A 16377-nucleotide genomic window follows, 5' to 3' on the forward strand; every position below is an offset into this window, starting at 1 on the left:
CACAAACCGTGTCATGGGGCTTTGGGGACTCGGTGGGATTTCAGTAGTTCGCGCCCAGGCGAACCTCCTGGAAACGCCAACATTCACATTTACTAAAATTACTTCCCAAGGCGCTCTTCGGACCCGGGCCAGATGTCCCCGTCGCCAGGCGCAGCTCTGCCCCGGGTACGGCAGCTCCGGATCGGGCACGTCTCAGGGCCCGGGGCTGTCCGGGCGGAGGGAGGCGCCGGGCGGGCAGCGACCCGCGGTGCGGCTGGGACGCTCCCCGGGGCGATCCCGCGGGGATGGTGCCCGATGGTCCCGGCGGGGCCGGGCTGGCACCCGGCGCGGGCAGGGCGCCGTGCCCGGAGCGGCCCCGGCATTCCCGCAGCGCCGATGGGAGAGCGAGCCCGCAACGGGAGGGGAGAGAGGGGGAGACAGCGGCGGCGGCGCCGCCCTCTGGAGAACGCCTGGGAGAGGCTGGTGTGAAGAGCCGCATTTCAATGAGGGCCGGGCTAATGCAAATCACTGCAACCGGCAGCAGCAGAAGAAAGGCGAAGCAGCTGCAGCCCGGGCTCCCCAGCAGCGCGCTACAGCCAGGGGAGGCGTAACAAAGGCAGCGGAGCCGCTTTCTGCGGCAACTACTGCGCCTGCAGCCGGGTGGTCGCGGGGGGAGGGCGGGAGCCGCCGCTCTTTGGCCGCTTCCCATTCCGAGCCGCCGCCTTCCCTCCGCGCCCGGCCGGCAATCTGAGTGAGGAGGTGCCCGCCAGGCTGCGGAGAGCAGGTAAGCGCCGGGGCCGGGGCCGTGCCTGCCCTGCCCTGTCCTGCCGGGGGCTGCGGCGTGCGGGGCCGCCGGGGCGCGGTCGGCGGAGCGGAGCGATGCACCTGTGCCCATTGTGTGGGGCGGCGGCTCCGCGGGTGCGGAGCGAGGGCCGGGCTGCGGGAGCCCCGGGCGGCCCCGGGGAGCGGGCGCGGCGCTGCCCCGGGCGGCCCCGGCTCGGGCACCCTGCGGGTCGCGGGGGGCTGAGGAGCCTGGTGCCGCCTCCAGAGGAATGGGGATGTCTCACACGCGGTTCCCCCATCCCAGCAGAATGAACCCCATCTTTTCGTGAACCCGCTGCCGCATGTATCCTTGTTCCCCCACCAAACCCGCCGCCCTCCGCAGGTGACTCGTGGTCATCCTGCTGCTTCGTCGCCGTATGATCTGCCCTGGGTCCCAGACACATCGCGGCGTGGTGCGGGTTTTTTATCAGCATGTGTGGTTTTTTTTCCATGGAAATGATCACCCACACCTGGGTTATAAATGATTCTTTAACAGATGTTAGGGTGTGAAGTGTTGGCATGGTGGTTTTTCAGGGGCGTGTCTGTTCGGTTTTCCGTATCTGCCTGTATAAGACTATGTATTTATGCATACAGACGGAAATATCAGATCAAATTGTTTAGGATTTCTTTGTCTGCTCTGACCTTGTGGTTTAAACACGCTTTTCTATACATACCAGAACTGTGGAGCTAAAGGGGAGCTCTATTTCGGTTTTAAGGATGTAGTTGGGAATTACAGGCATTATTGATAAAAGCATAAACGTGTGAAAGAAAGGACAGTGACTCGCACTCCTTCCTCCCCTCGTCTAAAATTAATAAAGCTGAAAGAGTATATCTTCTTCTAAACTTTTTATTTTTATATTTTTTTGGGGGGGGGGTGGGATTTTGGTGTATATTTGAGATGGTTTGAGTAAAGGAATCAGCAGACCTAAGAAAAATCCATTTTTCTTGGCATGGGAATTTCTACAGAGATACGGTTTCTGAATTGTGCATTCTGGGTTTGTTAAATCTCAATAACAGGTTCCCACTGGGGCTGGATGTGAGTTAAAATAAATTACAAATTTTTTTAAACATGGAAGCAGTGGTGGTGTGTTCTCAATCCTAAAATATGGCCACTAAGCTATATTTTGCATTTAACCTATAAAGAAGCATCAGTGAAATGCCACAGCAAATGTTCTTGTTCATTTCACTGAAGTGGGATGTAGTGTGCATGGGAAAAACAGAGATTAGTCTTTTTCTTAAATATATATAAGAAAACACACACACATACACTGTACTACGTGTAGGTACTTTTAAAGGATTTACAAGTATAAATCCTGCATTTATACATAAGCATGTGATCCTATGTCAATGTAACAATGTCAGTTGTGAGCTGTAACCAAAGTAGGGTAAATAATTTCCACTGGGGCCCCACATTTGCCTTTGGTGCTTGTTCTAGTCCAGCACATGGACTGCCCTGAGAAGTTGCTGTGCACATCACCTACAGCTTTGCAGCATCAGGGTCCAGCTATATAATCACTGGTTTAATACAAACTTCTGCAAGCCAAAGAGCATCTGTAAGTTTTTCTCTATTTCCTCCCACTGTTCTACAGCTGGTTTGAACACATCTTTTTTTCTTAATGGTCACATCAATATGAGTGGTTGAAACAAAGCTAGTGCTTGCTGGTTTTTGTCTTTTTATTGGAAATCAATGAGAGAGGCCACTTCTAAATTAGGTCTATGTATCTGTGCTATAAATAAACTTACAGTGCTTTACTATTCTGCAGACAACTGCAAATCTAGGTGGCTCCTAAATGAAAATGAATATGTTTTGAAGCTAATGATATTTTGATAATTTTATTTTTTGGTATTTTTGTGTCTTCTATTTGTGAAGAGTAATGTGCACTTTGTACTATTTAGTCTTGAGTTGGTTGTCAAAATGGAACAGAAGTATTTGCCTCCTTGATTTTATTTCAGGACATGTGAACTTCAATTTATGTAAACTGTATTGAACAACTGGTATTGTTTTGGTCAGGGCTGATGGCTGTTTCTAACATGGGAGACACCAATTGCTGGTTTGCTCAATTACACTGATTTTATCAGTCCTTTGGTGATGGCAAAAGAAGCTGTTTGTCTTAATGAATTTGAGTATTAGGGTTAGGATATTAGTAATACATCTTGCAAGATATAGAGCACTGAAGTAGCTTGCTCATTGAAAAACACTGTCTTCCTCTAACATATTTCTTTAAAATTTCATGTCCTTTGAGCCCTTCTCTTGGTTCAGACTGTGTAAAGCATTTGCACGAGGACAACTGAAGTAATTTATTACAAAGCTTAGGCTGTGAGGAAACCAATGGTTGGAATATGCAGGTAGATTCTAACATTGGGATTGACCCACTATGAGTGATAGTCCTGATTCTCATTGCCAACATGCCAAATCTGTTCCTCTGAAAATTTCTTAATTGCTTAGTTGTTGGCAACTGGCTGTCCTTCTGAAACAGCACCTCTTGAGATCACGATTGGAACCAAGAGTTTGGCGGCGGCAAACAGTTTAGAAGGTAGATGAGACTCAAATAGCACCTGAATATAACATGAGAAAAAGTGGAAAGCTGATGCATTTGTTCCTTTTTTCCAGTAGGTCAGCTTCGTCACCTCATTTTCCAGCACACTAAATTGGAACAAACACTTCTCAGTGTTTGCATATTGTTAGCATTTGGTCTCGTGAGTGATGTTGTTACGACGTCTAACTTACTGTAGCTCTTACGGCATGGCAAGAGGCTTATGTGTAAAATGACCATGCGAATGGAGTGTGGTTTTATTCAAACATTTTTCTCAACCTAGAAAGTAGTCCTCTGTAAGAACAACATATAGAACAGGAAGTTTTAAACTGTCCTCCCTTAAAACTTCTTAGTTTCTTAAGCTTTTTCTCTCCTTTGTGCATTCCTTAGGTTGAACTTCAAGATGTCCCTTGGGAGAGATATGGAGCTGGAGCATTTTGATGAGCGTGATAAAGCGCAGCGATATGGTAGAGGGTCCCGGGTGAATGGTTTACCCAGCCCTACTCACAGTGCCCACTGCAGCTTTTACCGAACCCGTACTCTACAGACCCTGAGTTCTGAGAAGAAAGCCAAGAAAGTTCGTTTCTACCGTAATGGAGACCGGTATTTCAAAGGGATTGTATATGCCATCTCCCCTGACCGGTTTAGATCCTTTGAAGCTCTCCTGGCTGACCTGACCCGAACTCTGTCCGACAATGTGAACCTGCCCCAGGGAGTGAGAACAATCTATACAATTGATGGCTCCAAGAAGATTTCCTCCTTGGACCAGCTAGTAGAAGGTGAGCAGTAAGATCTGGAGGTGTAAGGCTAAGTTTGAGTCAGCCTTTGTCTAATCTGTTAAGTCTTTCAAAAAGAGGTAATGGTATTCTTATTGATAAAGGAAGGATTTTCAATGGTCTGAATAGAATTGTGAATATCTTAATATAATAATCTTGAAATATTTTTGCCTTGCTACTTATTTCCTTCTTGTTGAACATGTCTAACCTTTTCCTTTCAACATAGTGTTGAACTCCTAGATTCTGAAGATTGCGTCTATCCTTCTTTTCGTAAAGATGCAGGGTAAAGTACCAATGAGAGTTTAGTCTGTTAAACTTCAGAAGGTCTGTGGTGCTAATGAAACCTGTGTGAAATTCAGTTCAGATGTTTTTGGTTTTTTAAGTCTGTGAAGCCTAATGAAGAGCTCTATCTTTTCTTTACAGGTAAATATGCCTTAAGTAAAATACTAACTTCTCATTGGGTGCAGCTGTGATTCAGCTGGGGTAGATTGTAAACATTTTTTCCCCTGTAGCATATCCCTTTTCCCCAGTCATAGAATTGGTAAGGTTGAAAAAGATCTCTTACATCATTGAGTACAACCATTAACCCACAACTGCCAAGGCCGCCACTAAATCATATCCCAAAGTGTCACATCTGCACATCTTAAAAACCTACAGGGATGGCCTGTTCCAATGCTTGACAGCCCCCTCCATGAAGAAATTTTTCCTAACACCCAATCTAATCCTGCTCTGGCACTACTTGAGGCTATTCCTCTTTCCTTATTGCTTGTTACTTGTGAGAGAGGACCAACACCCACCTTGCTACAACCTCCTTCATGTAGTTGTAGAGATCTTACGTTGTCTGTAAAAGAGACTCATGTACCTGCAGTATAAGCCATCACCAGTGATTTGGTCAGAACTGACAATTCATGGTAACTTTTAAATGTCAGACACGCCAGTCATTAATTTGCCCATTGAGAACAAATTTATCACTCCTTCGGTGGTCGTTCTACCGCCAAAAGAAGCTGTCAGCATTAATCAATTTGAATATTAAACTTAAAAATTAATAATACATTTCACAAGTTTTACGAATAGGTAAAGTAGCTTTTCCAACATGAAGTGCTTCTGGACTGCGGTGGATTTTTAGTGTAAAACATCAGAATGTGCAGAGTATGAAGACATTGACTATCACATGGCCATAAATGAGAATTTCTTACCTGTGAGGTTTAAATGCAGGTGCTTGATTGTGTTCCAAGAAAATAAAGGTGGAACAATTAATTCATTTTTGTTTCCATCTTACCTCTGGTCCCAGTGTGCCATGGACAAACCAATAAAGAATGGATAGATAGCCACCAGACAGAAAATTTAGAGTTGTAACAGAGATTGTAATTTATATGTGATTTTCATTCTTAGCACCAGGTGAGAGAACTTGCAGTATCAGGAGGAAATGCGAGGATCAGAAGAAGGCTAATATGGAGAGAGAAGAATAAAAGGGTAATGCCAAATGTGGCTCCTGAAGGAGGACCACAGCTTTGCATAGCAGGTGTTCAGCCACCATTGGATTGTCTCCTTTTTGTCATAGCAGAGGAAAGCTTTTTCAGTAGTGAGAGCCTGATATTCTTGATAATCTTCCTTGTGTTAAAAGGAAACTAGGGGACAACATGAAGATGCTCCTGGAAGAAAATTGAAGGGGCGGGACTGTCTGTCTAAGTAACAGGTTTGGAGGTTAGGACCAGAGGTGTAGTGAAGTGGAAAGGAAACTGGTCTTAGGAGCAATGTTATCAATTTCAGGGCACAGTTAAAACTACATTTGTCAGGACAGTATTTAATTGCTAGAGAAAATCAATTTCTGGGGGGACAGACCAATATTAATCAACGTCTGTTTAAAAAGCAATCTTTGTGCATTTGCTTATTTGATTGGTTTGCTCAACAAGAAGCAAGCTTCATTGATGTTAAGGTTGATTTGCACAGTCCTTTTGCAGCCAGTCAGAACCAGTTTTGAAAAAGAACTGAATTCAGAAATAAATTCAGCAACCTGTAAGGTTGGTTTATTTTGGCACCCTAGTGAAGAATAATGCCAGTTATTAATCAGTCAGTCAAAATGAATGACAGTGCAAGAGCCTAGGGTTATTTTAAAGAAGGCAATTGGGGTTTCTTTTTGTCCTATGGGACTTTATTCCTTACCCTTTCAGTGAATACATCTTCCCTTACTGGTATAGTTCAAGGAGGGCAGTCTTGTTTTCTTGTCCCATTAAGTCTGTGGGATTTACAGAAGTCAGTCTTTGTGTGGAAGAAGAGAGCTACATCCTCATTCTATCTGAAAAGGGGCTTCTGTTTATTTGTATAAAACGGCAGGATAGGTTGTTTCACTTGCAGAACTTCACAGTGGAGCACGGGTTCGTATATTATTAGCTCAGTGATGGTTTTTGCATAAGCCCCTTGCACTCTTTACTATACAAATTTATTAGAGTTTGGTTTGCCTGGTACAGCATTAATTAGCTTGAAGCTGTGCTTTGTGTTTAAATAGCTGGAAAATCACTTGATTTTTGCCTCTTGCCAAATGACATTTGTGCTCCAACTACTGAAATAGGAAGCATTGCTTTCTTCATGGTGAGGCTACTCCCTTCCTGTGTGAATTCACTAATTAATTTATCGAGAGTGTTATGAATTTATATGATTGGGGGGGCATTGATTTGGTGATTGCAATGGAAAGCAAATGTATAAACCCTTGATTTTTAGAGTTGTTTTTTTGCCTTTATGCCTGTGAGGAAGTTCCTGTACTCTTACCTTCTCATGAGATACATAAAGACAGAGAGGCTCTTGGGGGAAATGAGACAGCAGCCACTGTCATCCCAGAGCTAAATACACAAAACTGCATGAAAGATAGTCCCAAAGGAAAGAGATTGTAAAAGAGCTGTTTTGCTTCAGTTATATTTAGTTTCATTATGCATACTCTTCAGAGCTGGCATGGCTGTATGCTGGTGCTGTAGATTATTTTGAGATGCATGGTCGTGTTTTCCCTTTATTTGAAAGTAATGACTTCCTTGGGCATGGGGGTTTTCTGGGTTCTGTGGTTTGATTGATTTTGGTTTTTTGTTTTCATTTTTTCCCCCCCCTTGTATTTTTGTTTGGTTGTTTTTTGTTTTTCTTAAGACTTACGCATGTGAGATTTGTTGGAATTTGGGAACAGGGGGTACGTACTCTTGTAAAAAGTTTCACATAGTCTGTAACTTCTGTCACCCTACATGAAGGAAATAATTAAATGGATTCAGGTTCCTTCTTCTTGTCAGCCCTGATGTTAGGACCCTCTTATGTTTAAAGAATGGATTCTGAATGTGACATGACTTTATTCCCTAGGCATGACATGCCAAGCATGTAGAAACAATAAAGATGAAGTTGCTCTTGAAGGCTAAATTTTTTAGCTATAAAGGAAGTTTAAGGAAAGGACTTTGCTTCTTCAAAACTGTATCATCCTTAAATATGAAGATGGAGAGGTCTTACCTGCAAAATAACCAATGAACATTGCAAGATAACTCTGAAACAAAGAATATTTACAGGTTTTATGTCTGGGACCCTGCTACATGGAACAAAGACCACAGAATCAATCCATAGCCAGAACTGCATCCTTTTCTCATTATTTTTTATCGTAATATTACCTCAGAGTCTTGGGTGTGAATCAGAATTGATTGTTTTAGGTTTCTGCAACACCTACCACAAAGCTGAAACCTGCAGCCGAGAGCTGGCAGTCAAAGACAAACCAAAAACCCCAGACCACAAGTCTGAGAGCATACTGGGAAACAATTTTGTCACATGTCAATATTGGGTGCACTGCCAAACGATTCTAAAGACTTCTATCTGTGTGTGCATGTTTTGTGTAGGCATAACGGCAAAAACAGTTTTAAGGAATAATCTGAAAAAGAAAATTACCTCAGAACTGCAAACCTTGTTGAAGGAGCAGTTTGAAAGGATGCAGATAAACCAGCTCTAAAATCCAGTAATAGCTGTAACCAGCTAATAACTCTTGGGAGATGTGAACCTTGCTGCAGGGCAGAGGAGATGCTGGGTCACATGAGGACTGTGGGGAGGCTCTCGTGATGGAGGCAGGCAGTTTGTGCTCAGAGAAGCTGCCTGCCAGAGGAGGGTTCAAAAGGCAATGTCTCCTTGCTGAAGTGATGGGCTGCAAGTGTTCCTAACTTCTTGTATATGTGGGTCTTGCTACTCCTATTATCACCTCATTTCTCATACCTCAGCTTCTCTCTCTCCTTCCCAGTATTCCTGCTGCCTTCTTGACTCTGCCAACCACTTGGGTGTTGTTGGTGAGAAGCCCAGCCAGGTCAGACTTTAGGAATTGATTGGCATGGTCTCTGATGCTCTCTAGAGCTAATGGATTCTTTCTTCTGGGTCATGCCTACCTCAGCAGCTGGGAATTGATGGGCTGGAAAGATTCATATGCATGTGTAATGTGTTATCAAAATAATAATGGTAAAGTATCTGTTTAAATGTTTGTAGAGCTGAATCTATGTGGACATTTGTTTGTAGGATTAAATTTACACTGGATATTTATCATGGACTTGATCCAGGGCTATCAAATTTAGGGAAACTTGGACTGAATCCTGTGGCAGAGATGGCTGCAGTCCTTATATTGTTTAATAAACAAACAGCTGAATGATCCTGTTGCATAAAATAGTAGAGGGTTGTACTGGCACTGTTTATTTGATTATTTTGTTCATCCGTTAGCTGCTTGATCATTTTTGTGTTTTGCTTAACAGCTTCTTGGAAGTCCATGTGGTTTCTTATTCTAGGTGCTTTACATTATTTTTGGTGGTGTTTTTTTTAAGGGTGTACATCTTACTTGTAACAAGATTGCAGAAATTTGAGGGGGCAGAGGAAGAGGAAGTATTTTTATTTGGCTTTTGATGAGGGAAAAAAAAGAACTTTTTGGTCTGAACTGAGAAGGAGGAAAATTTGTGAAAGAAGTCCTTTCAAAGGTCAGGGGAGATGTGATTTAAAGTTTCTGGTGCATCTGATTGCTAGGTGAACATGTGTAGGTCAGATTTATTTCCTGTAGATGCTCCATCTCTTTTGCACCACTGCATTTTTTCAGAGCCTGCAGAAAGACAAGGCAGGAGCAATGTAGTTAAAGTAGGTTACTGTTCTATTAACTAACGCATTTGGGAACTATCAGGTATCAGTAATTTATTTCATTCAGGTCATCTTCCTTTTGCAATCTGCTCTGTGTGGTAAGGCACAGTCAGAATTCTTTGTCCTTTCTCCTGAGAGATTGAGATTCTGACTTTTGTATGTATAAAACCAAAGGGCAGAAGTTAGAGAAGGCAGGTATGCCTGGGTATGGAGTGCTGGGGGTGCTAGTCCCTTCCCCATCCTCTAAACATATTTCTTGCCCTATCTGTTGGGGAAATTAAATCACTGCTAATTAATCTTTATGTTCCTACTGCATACTGTACTCCAGGGAATCAACACTATTTTCAACAAATTGGCAAGTCCTGACCTCTGCAAAGAGGGGTTGATGTTCCCTCTCTGCTTGTGTGATTCAAACAGGTTCTCTCTTCCTTCTCCAGGGTTTCCACTTAAGATCAACTGGCTTCCTCATGAAGCTGCTTTAGGCCAAGTCACCTTAAGCACAGAAAAGCAACACAAAAAATGGCTTTTAAGAGATGATGCCTTGGTCACTCTTAGAGGAAGAATATCAGGAAGCTGAAGAAAGCAAACTAACTGCTAGTACCAATGTGGAAAACAGGGAGACACTTGCATCAGGAAAGCTCTAGTACTTATGTGCATTGATTCAATGTGTCCTTAGCAACCACTTTGTATACACAGATACCATTTTAAAAAATACTTAGTAAGTGATGCATGTCTTGAAATTGTGTCATGACCTATAAGGGCTATCCTCCAGTGTTCCACGTCTCTGATAGCTTAGCTGCATTGAATTTTGACAGATGTGTAACTGCAGGTAGTTGTTTTTTTGGTTTTTTTTAACATAAACATAAAACATAAAATTGTTTTGAGATCCGCCCTTCTACATGATTAGCTTTCTGATTAATTTCTCAATGCTAAGATTAATTTTATTGTTCCACACGGTATTTCCTGAAGTGTTGAGCATTTATAAAAATTAAATTATAGGGTTAGTGGTTGGAAACTGAACAACAAGTGCTACGCATATTTTTTGAAAGGTTCCAGTGGTGTTTCATTTGCACTGGTGCTGTAAAGAGGGTCCCAGGAAAGGGATACTTTCTAAGGTGTACTAATCACTTTTTTTCCTCAATGCCAGATCTCCCAAAGCAGCTGGGTGTTCCTCTTTTCTTTTCCTAATGGCTATTGATACTGTAATCAAGAGTCAAAATTCCATTAGTGACAGCTGACTGCACTGTGAAACACTTGCTCCCCTCTCCTGGGGAGCTGCAATCAAATTGACACTTTTAAATGGGCTATGTTGTCTGTGCCCTTTGCTTAATCCAGTTTCTTCAAAGAATCCTTCTCAATACTTGTTCTGTTAGGAATCTAGTGTCTGGAGATTGTTACTTTCTTCTTCCAGCTGCCAATTACTCAAATCTGATCATGAGGAAGCAATAGCTAAAGCAGGTGATGGATTTATTGGACTTTTGAACTATGCCCCTTGTGAAACTTCTTTACAGTCTTCTCTCCTGAGAGTACTGGTGGAAAAGAAGAGAATGAAAATCTAGGTGAAGACCTTTTGTCCCTTTCTTTGAGATTTACTCTGCATACAATCACCAGAGGCTCTAAAGATTCTTTATTCTTACACGCCTGACCCTTAGGACCAGCATGCATGAAAATTGCGTCTCTGGCTAATGTTTAAAATAGTTTTAAACAACAACATTATGGGAGAAGTATCTGTATTTCTATTAACCTATATAAAATAGTTCTTACTAAAGATATTTTACCGTAAAAGGCCTTGGATGCTCTACCTCCAAGGTGTTCTGTAGCTAAATTTGAGCCTCTTGAAGGGAAGAAGTTATCTTGGTGTAAATATTTTATTGATGTAATATGGTACCACTGGAAATGAGGAAAGGGAAAAAATTCTTGTGTTCAAACAATCCCAAAGCTTCAGTGGTTCTATTGGTCCTTTTTTAATGATCGTTCTTACAAACTTAGTTTTGTAATGAAGAGCTGATGTGCAGTTAAATGCTACGAGGAATCCATCTGACCTTTAAATGTAGCTGATATTAAAAATCGTGTGGAATGCTGTCCTTTCAAGAAGGGGAACCAGAAGAGTTCTTAATAAATGAAATGTAAATCTTCTGAGTACACTGTGTATCGACATTTATTTATGAGCCTACCCTTTGAGAAGTGAGTTTTAATTTGAGGATTTGATTTTAAATAAATGATATTTTGTGCAACTGAGGTGAACAATTTCCCTAATAGGACTGAACTTGAAAATCCAGATTTATACCCCCTCAAAAAAAAAATAAAAATAAGAGGTTGCTGGTGGATTTTACATCTTACTGCAAACACAAGTGTAGACAAGAATAAATTTTGCTTAAAAATTTAGAAAACAGACTTCTGCAAATTATTTTATAGAGCAGGTATTTATTTTATTGAGAGTAGTCTTACTCATAGTAGGATTTCTTTTTTTCCCTTAAAACTTTCTAATTTTGTGGATGTGGTTCTGTGGGTGCATTCTGACCTGGCAGTAATTGAGTAGCTAACACTAGAACAATTAGACAGGGACATGGATAAAGGAGAGCCTGCACTGTTTGACCACTCATTACTGTAGCTGAGCCTTTCTATTCAGATGTTTCCATATGCATATCTGTCTATCTTGTGGCTAAAAGTGGCTAGAAGTGGCTAAAAGGAAGAGCCTACCTTTATCCAAGCCTCAAGTCCCAGGGTTCCCTGCCTCCTTTTCTAAATGTGGTCACTCTGTGTATCTTGCCTGCATTCCTTGTGTGCTGTAATATCAGTGAAATTGGTTTTGGTGCCTTGAAACCTGTCCAGAAGTAAATTTTTAATACTTTTAATGATGAACTGTGAGTCCCCTTTCCTTAGGGGTAGGTATCATTAGGAGTATCTTTGGTTCTTACATGTTTTTTTAGACATAGGAGGTGCATCACTGAGTTTTGTTCTGGTTTTGTTACCCTGGGCTAAATTTCTGACATGAAGGACTCTGTGCTGTTAGCATACAGTGAACTCTTGAACCCAGAAGAACTAAAACATCTCAGATGTCTCTGTGGTATTGGATCTTGCATTATTTGTGATTTAACTGCAGGCTGCCAGAAAGTGTGGTCTTGCTAGATCTAGTATGGGGTTCTTTGAGTTTTCTCAGTTTTTGTTTGGCTTGTTTGTTTTTTTTCCTCCGGCAGAGGATGAATTGGATCAGCTTGATATTGCAAAATAGTGGTTTTGGTATGTTCAGTCAGATCACTGAGCTGATTCAACCCATCCAGCACAGCCACAGAGTCAAGCCCAAGGGAGAGTTTGGGAGCACCCAAGCAGGTGCCCCTTACACAGCAGCCTTCAGCTGGACTGGTTTCAGGTGCTAATCTACAGGGTACTGGGTTTTCTGGCTGATTTCCTGTTCCCCAGAAGTTGTGTGGGTGTGGTATTTGCAAAAATATTTTACTTAGATAATTCTCTGACAGAAAAAGGAACTAATAACCACTATTTTTCTTTTAAGTATGGTAAATCTGTTGTGATGAGAAGTCTGTAATTGCTACTCTTTGTCTTCCTTTCCCCACATATTATGTATTTAGTCAGTAAATAATACAGGGAGGTTTATTGTCTATACCTATCCTGGGCTTATGATGCCTGCAGCTTTGAAAAAATCAAATGTTTAACACATTTCCATGACACTTTCATCCACTTTTTTATAAAAAACTTATTTTTAGCCTATATTTTTTTCCTAATGTTTCACAGTATCTCCTCTGAAGTATTTGTGGCCGGTTGTTTTTTTAGGAGTGGGCCACTTAAGCATGAAGGCTGGGAGAATACTGTGATAATGTGCTGGGGCTGGGCAGCTGGTGAAATACAAACACTATTTATACTGTGTTTACTGACAGCAGTGATCCCCACTGCAAAGAGTGTTTTCTGATAAGAAAACTGCTGCTTTCAAGGATTTTTGTAACAGCATTTCTTGAACAGTTAGCTGAAGAGTGATCTTTAAAAGGTCACTCATTGTTTAGTCAGTAGCATCTGAGAAGGGAAGAGATCAATATTTATACACTGTAGATCAAGAATGATAAGAATAATATTTAATAATTTGAGAAGGATTTGATTTTGTATTCTCCTGCATTTCTCTTTTTCCTTCCCTCTCCAATCTGACTTGCTGGACTTCTGCTTTTGTTTCCACAGGGGAAAGTTATGTATGTGGTTCCATAGAACCCTTCAAGAAACTGGAGTACACAAAGAATGTAAACCCAAACTGGTCAGTGAATGTTAAGACAACTTCTACTTCTCGTTCGGTGCCATCTCTTGCCACTGCTAAAGGAGGTACTCCCGATACAAAAGAGAATAAGGATTTCATTCGGCCTAAACTGGTCACTATCATCAGGAGCGGAGTGAAGCCACGGAAAGCAGTCCGGATTCTGCTCAACAAGAAGACAGCACATTCATTTGAACAGGTTCTTACTGATATAACCGATGCCATCAAGCTGGATTCAGGGGTGGTGAAACGCTTGTACACACTAGATGGAAAGCAGGTAAGAATTTTCACAATGACCATTCTCAGCATGAAGAAAATACAATTTTCCAAAAGGAAAAGAGTAGTTCATGAGTAAAAGAGAGTCCCATTTGCCCTAGAATGTAGACTTTCTACTGCTTGTAGTGTACTTAAGATCTGTGAGCAGCTTAGGAACACCACGAAGCATTACTTGGCCTTGGTGATGGTCTAGCCACTTATGATAAATAATAGCTCTAAATCTGTTCGGTTGAAAGTGTGATGTGGTTTTGGCTCTGCATCCCGGAAACGTAGGATGAAGGATGTCACTTAAGAGAAGCTCATTCTGTTAACTTGTTTCAGCTTTTTCTTGCAGCAGTTTTATGAGTCATTGTACTTGGCTTTCCATAAACTGTAAGAACAAACAGTGAGGACGCATTTCACCATGATAAATGCAGACCTACTGCTCTCCAGAGTGACTGAATGATGAATCTTACTGCACCTAAAATGGACAGTGAAGAAGGTGCAGGCTTAGAAAATGAATGATCTTTTTTCCCTATTGCAGGAATACAGGTAGGATGAAATGTGGTGCTCACATTTAGTGAGAAGTCTCTTGTAGGTTACATGTTATTTCTTCTGTGAAATACCTTCAAGCAGTGTCTCTTTTTTGCTGACTTATTAAATTGCAGCAGAGTGAGATTTTTGAGAGGCTTCTTATTGAACTTGGGGATAGAGGGACACGAAAAAAACCGACAGAATAATCTCACTTTTTTTTTGTCTTTCACTTTATTTGTAATTTTTCTATGGACATGTATTAATTATAGCAAAACGAGAGAAGCTCTTAACCTGCTGAAGGGCAAGGCTAATTTCAGCGTGACCTGAATTGATTTAGAGCAATGGTGACTCTAGAGAAATAAGGCAGATATTTGCATTTACAGATGTAACTTATTAAACTGAAGAATTGTCCCTGAGAAGCTAGAAGCTGCTAGAGACCATGATATTTCTGCTGTAATATAGCTGTGTTTTTACAGATTCTAGTTTCAATGATTCACAGATATGCAGCAAACAGCGTTGATATTGTGAGATGCTGCCAAATCCTGCCTGATACAGGTAAATAAAGGCACAGCAAGATCTGGTGATGTCCTAACATACCTGCAGTTACTGGGGCTGATGTGTAGGCGTAGCCCCAGAAACAGCTACAGCAGTACTCTGATCTCAGAGAGGGCTGAGTAAAGGACAAGCTGCTTATTCAAAACACTGGTTCAAATCAGGGCCAAGTCTGGCTTGACCAGAAGTCCCTTCCATCTGCTGTTTTGTGTCAGTAACCTCTGACACCAGTTACACACAGTAGTACCGTTCTTGGTGGCTGTGTACATGCCTACAATGATTTCCTTACTGTGACTTTATTGGGAGCTTTGACCTGGAGGAAAATGTGGATGTGAAATTCTTTTTGTCTGTGGCAAAGGTGAAGCGTCTGTCGGGGGAACCTCTCGTCTCCTGTTCTTCCTTACCCTGTCTCATGCTCCAAGGAGCACTAAGACTACTACATTTGAGGAAGGAGTTGAGATTTTAAAGCTGCAGAGGTCAGTGGCAGTCTCTGTTGTCACATTGACAGAAGATCTTGAATGATTATGCAGATTCCTGCAAACCCTCTCAGTAAAAATGGAACGCATATGCTTTGTATTTTATATGTAAATAAACTTGTGGTTTAGCTCTGAAGAAGTGCAGCCTGGAAGGATGCCAATGTTGTCTCCTGGATAAAGTACTTGCTTTTATCTTTTTTTATTTAAAACTCCCCTTTAGCAATTGTGCTTAGGACAAACAAAAAAAACCCTTTACACCTGTTTTGGAACTCTAATTCCTGCAATTACCTGGTATTATTCTACCACTGGGGCAAAAGGGATGTCCAGATTTTTTTGGCCCTTACTTGGCAAAGTTCAGTTGAATCCTTTGTCAACTCATGAGCTTCGACTTGAGCTTTAATAAGTGGTTTTGTTAACTACCTTGTAGCCTGAAGCCGTGGTGTCCAGAAGCTCTCCCAAGAGACTGCCATCACCACATTCCTTCCCCTTTTGGATATACGCATGGAATTGTGTAACTCTGTCTAACCCTCCTGGTAAGGTCAGGGTTTAGAGGAAGGGGGGTGTGTGCCCTGCAGGTGTACCAGGGACTTGGCTGTCTCCATGTACAGAGCAGCTTTCCTGGCAGGAAGGGAAGTGAATGACTCCGTGCTCAGCAGGAGCAGCCTGTTGCTCAGCCCTGAGTGGGGAAGTCATTGATTTCCTGTGCTGCTAAGCAATTGCTGCTCCATTTTTCTTTGCCAAAAGCCTGATCTCCCAGATGGTGCTGGGGACACAGTGATAGATTTTTTTTTTTATTCCTAAATTCAAGCTGTGAATTATTACTGGAAGGAAATCCATGGTAAATCCAAAATTTTTCCAGTACTATTTGTAGTTGGGAGCTTCTACTGTGACTCCTTCTGGAGCTCTGAAGGTTCTGGAAAAGCCTGTGTTGAGGGGCTAAATCTAACAAATCCGTGATTAAATCTTTCATCGCTAACTTAAAAAGCAATAAAATCTTAAAGCTCTGAGTCAAGAAAAGTAATTTTCTGTAAGGCTAAGAGAATTAGGCTGTCCTGGGATCATTCTTTGGGAAT

The 16377-nt window shown here is 41.8% G+C and overlaps 1 protein-coding gene across 3 annotated transcripts in view; it reads left to right on the plus strand.

Moving 5' to 3' along the window:
- The first annotated feature begins 516 nt into the window (after nt 1-516).
- DCLK1 (doublecortin like kinase 1) overlaps nt 517-16377 on the plus strand; it is a 230564-nt gene continuing 214703 nt past the window's right edge. For all 3 annotated transcript variants that reach the window (XM_058829307.1, XM_058829306.1, XM_058829308.1), the window contains exons 1-3: nt 517-763; nt 3726-4114; nt 13418-13764. In XM_058829307.1, the coding sequence (XP_058685290.1) occupies nt 3739-4114; nt 13418-13764 (723 nt within the window). In that variant the 5' untranslated portion in view covers nt 517-763; nt 3726-3738. The remainder of the gene's footprint in view (nt 764-3725; nt 4115-13417; nt 13765-16377) is intronic.

This window comes from Poecile atricapillus, chromosome 1, assembly GCF_030490865.1.
Source record: "Poecile atricapillus isolate bPoeAtr1 chromosome 1, bPoeAtr1.hap1, whole genome shotgun sequence".
NCBI classification, from domain to species: Eukaryota; Metazoa; Chordata; class Aves; order Passeriformes; family Paridae; genus Poecile; species Poecile atricapillus.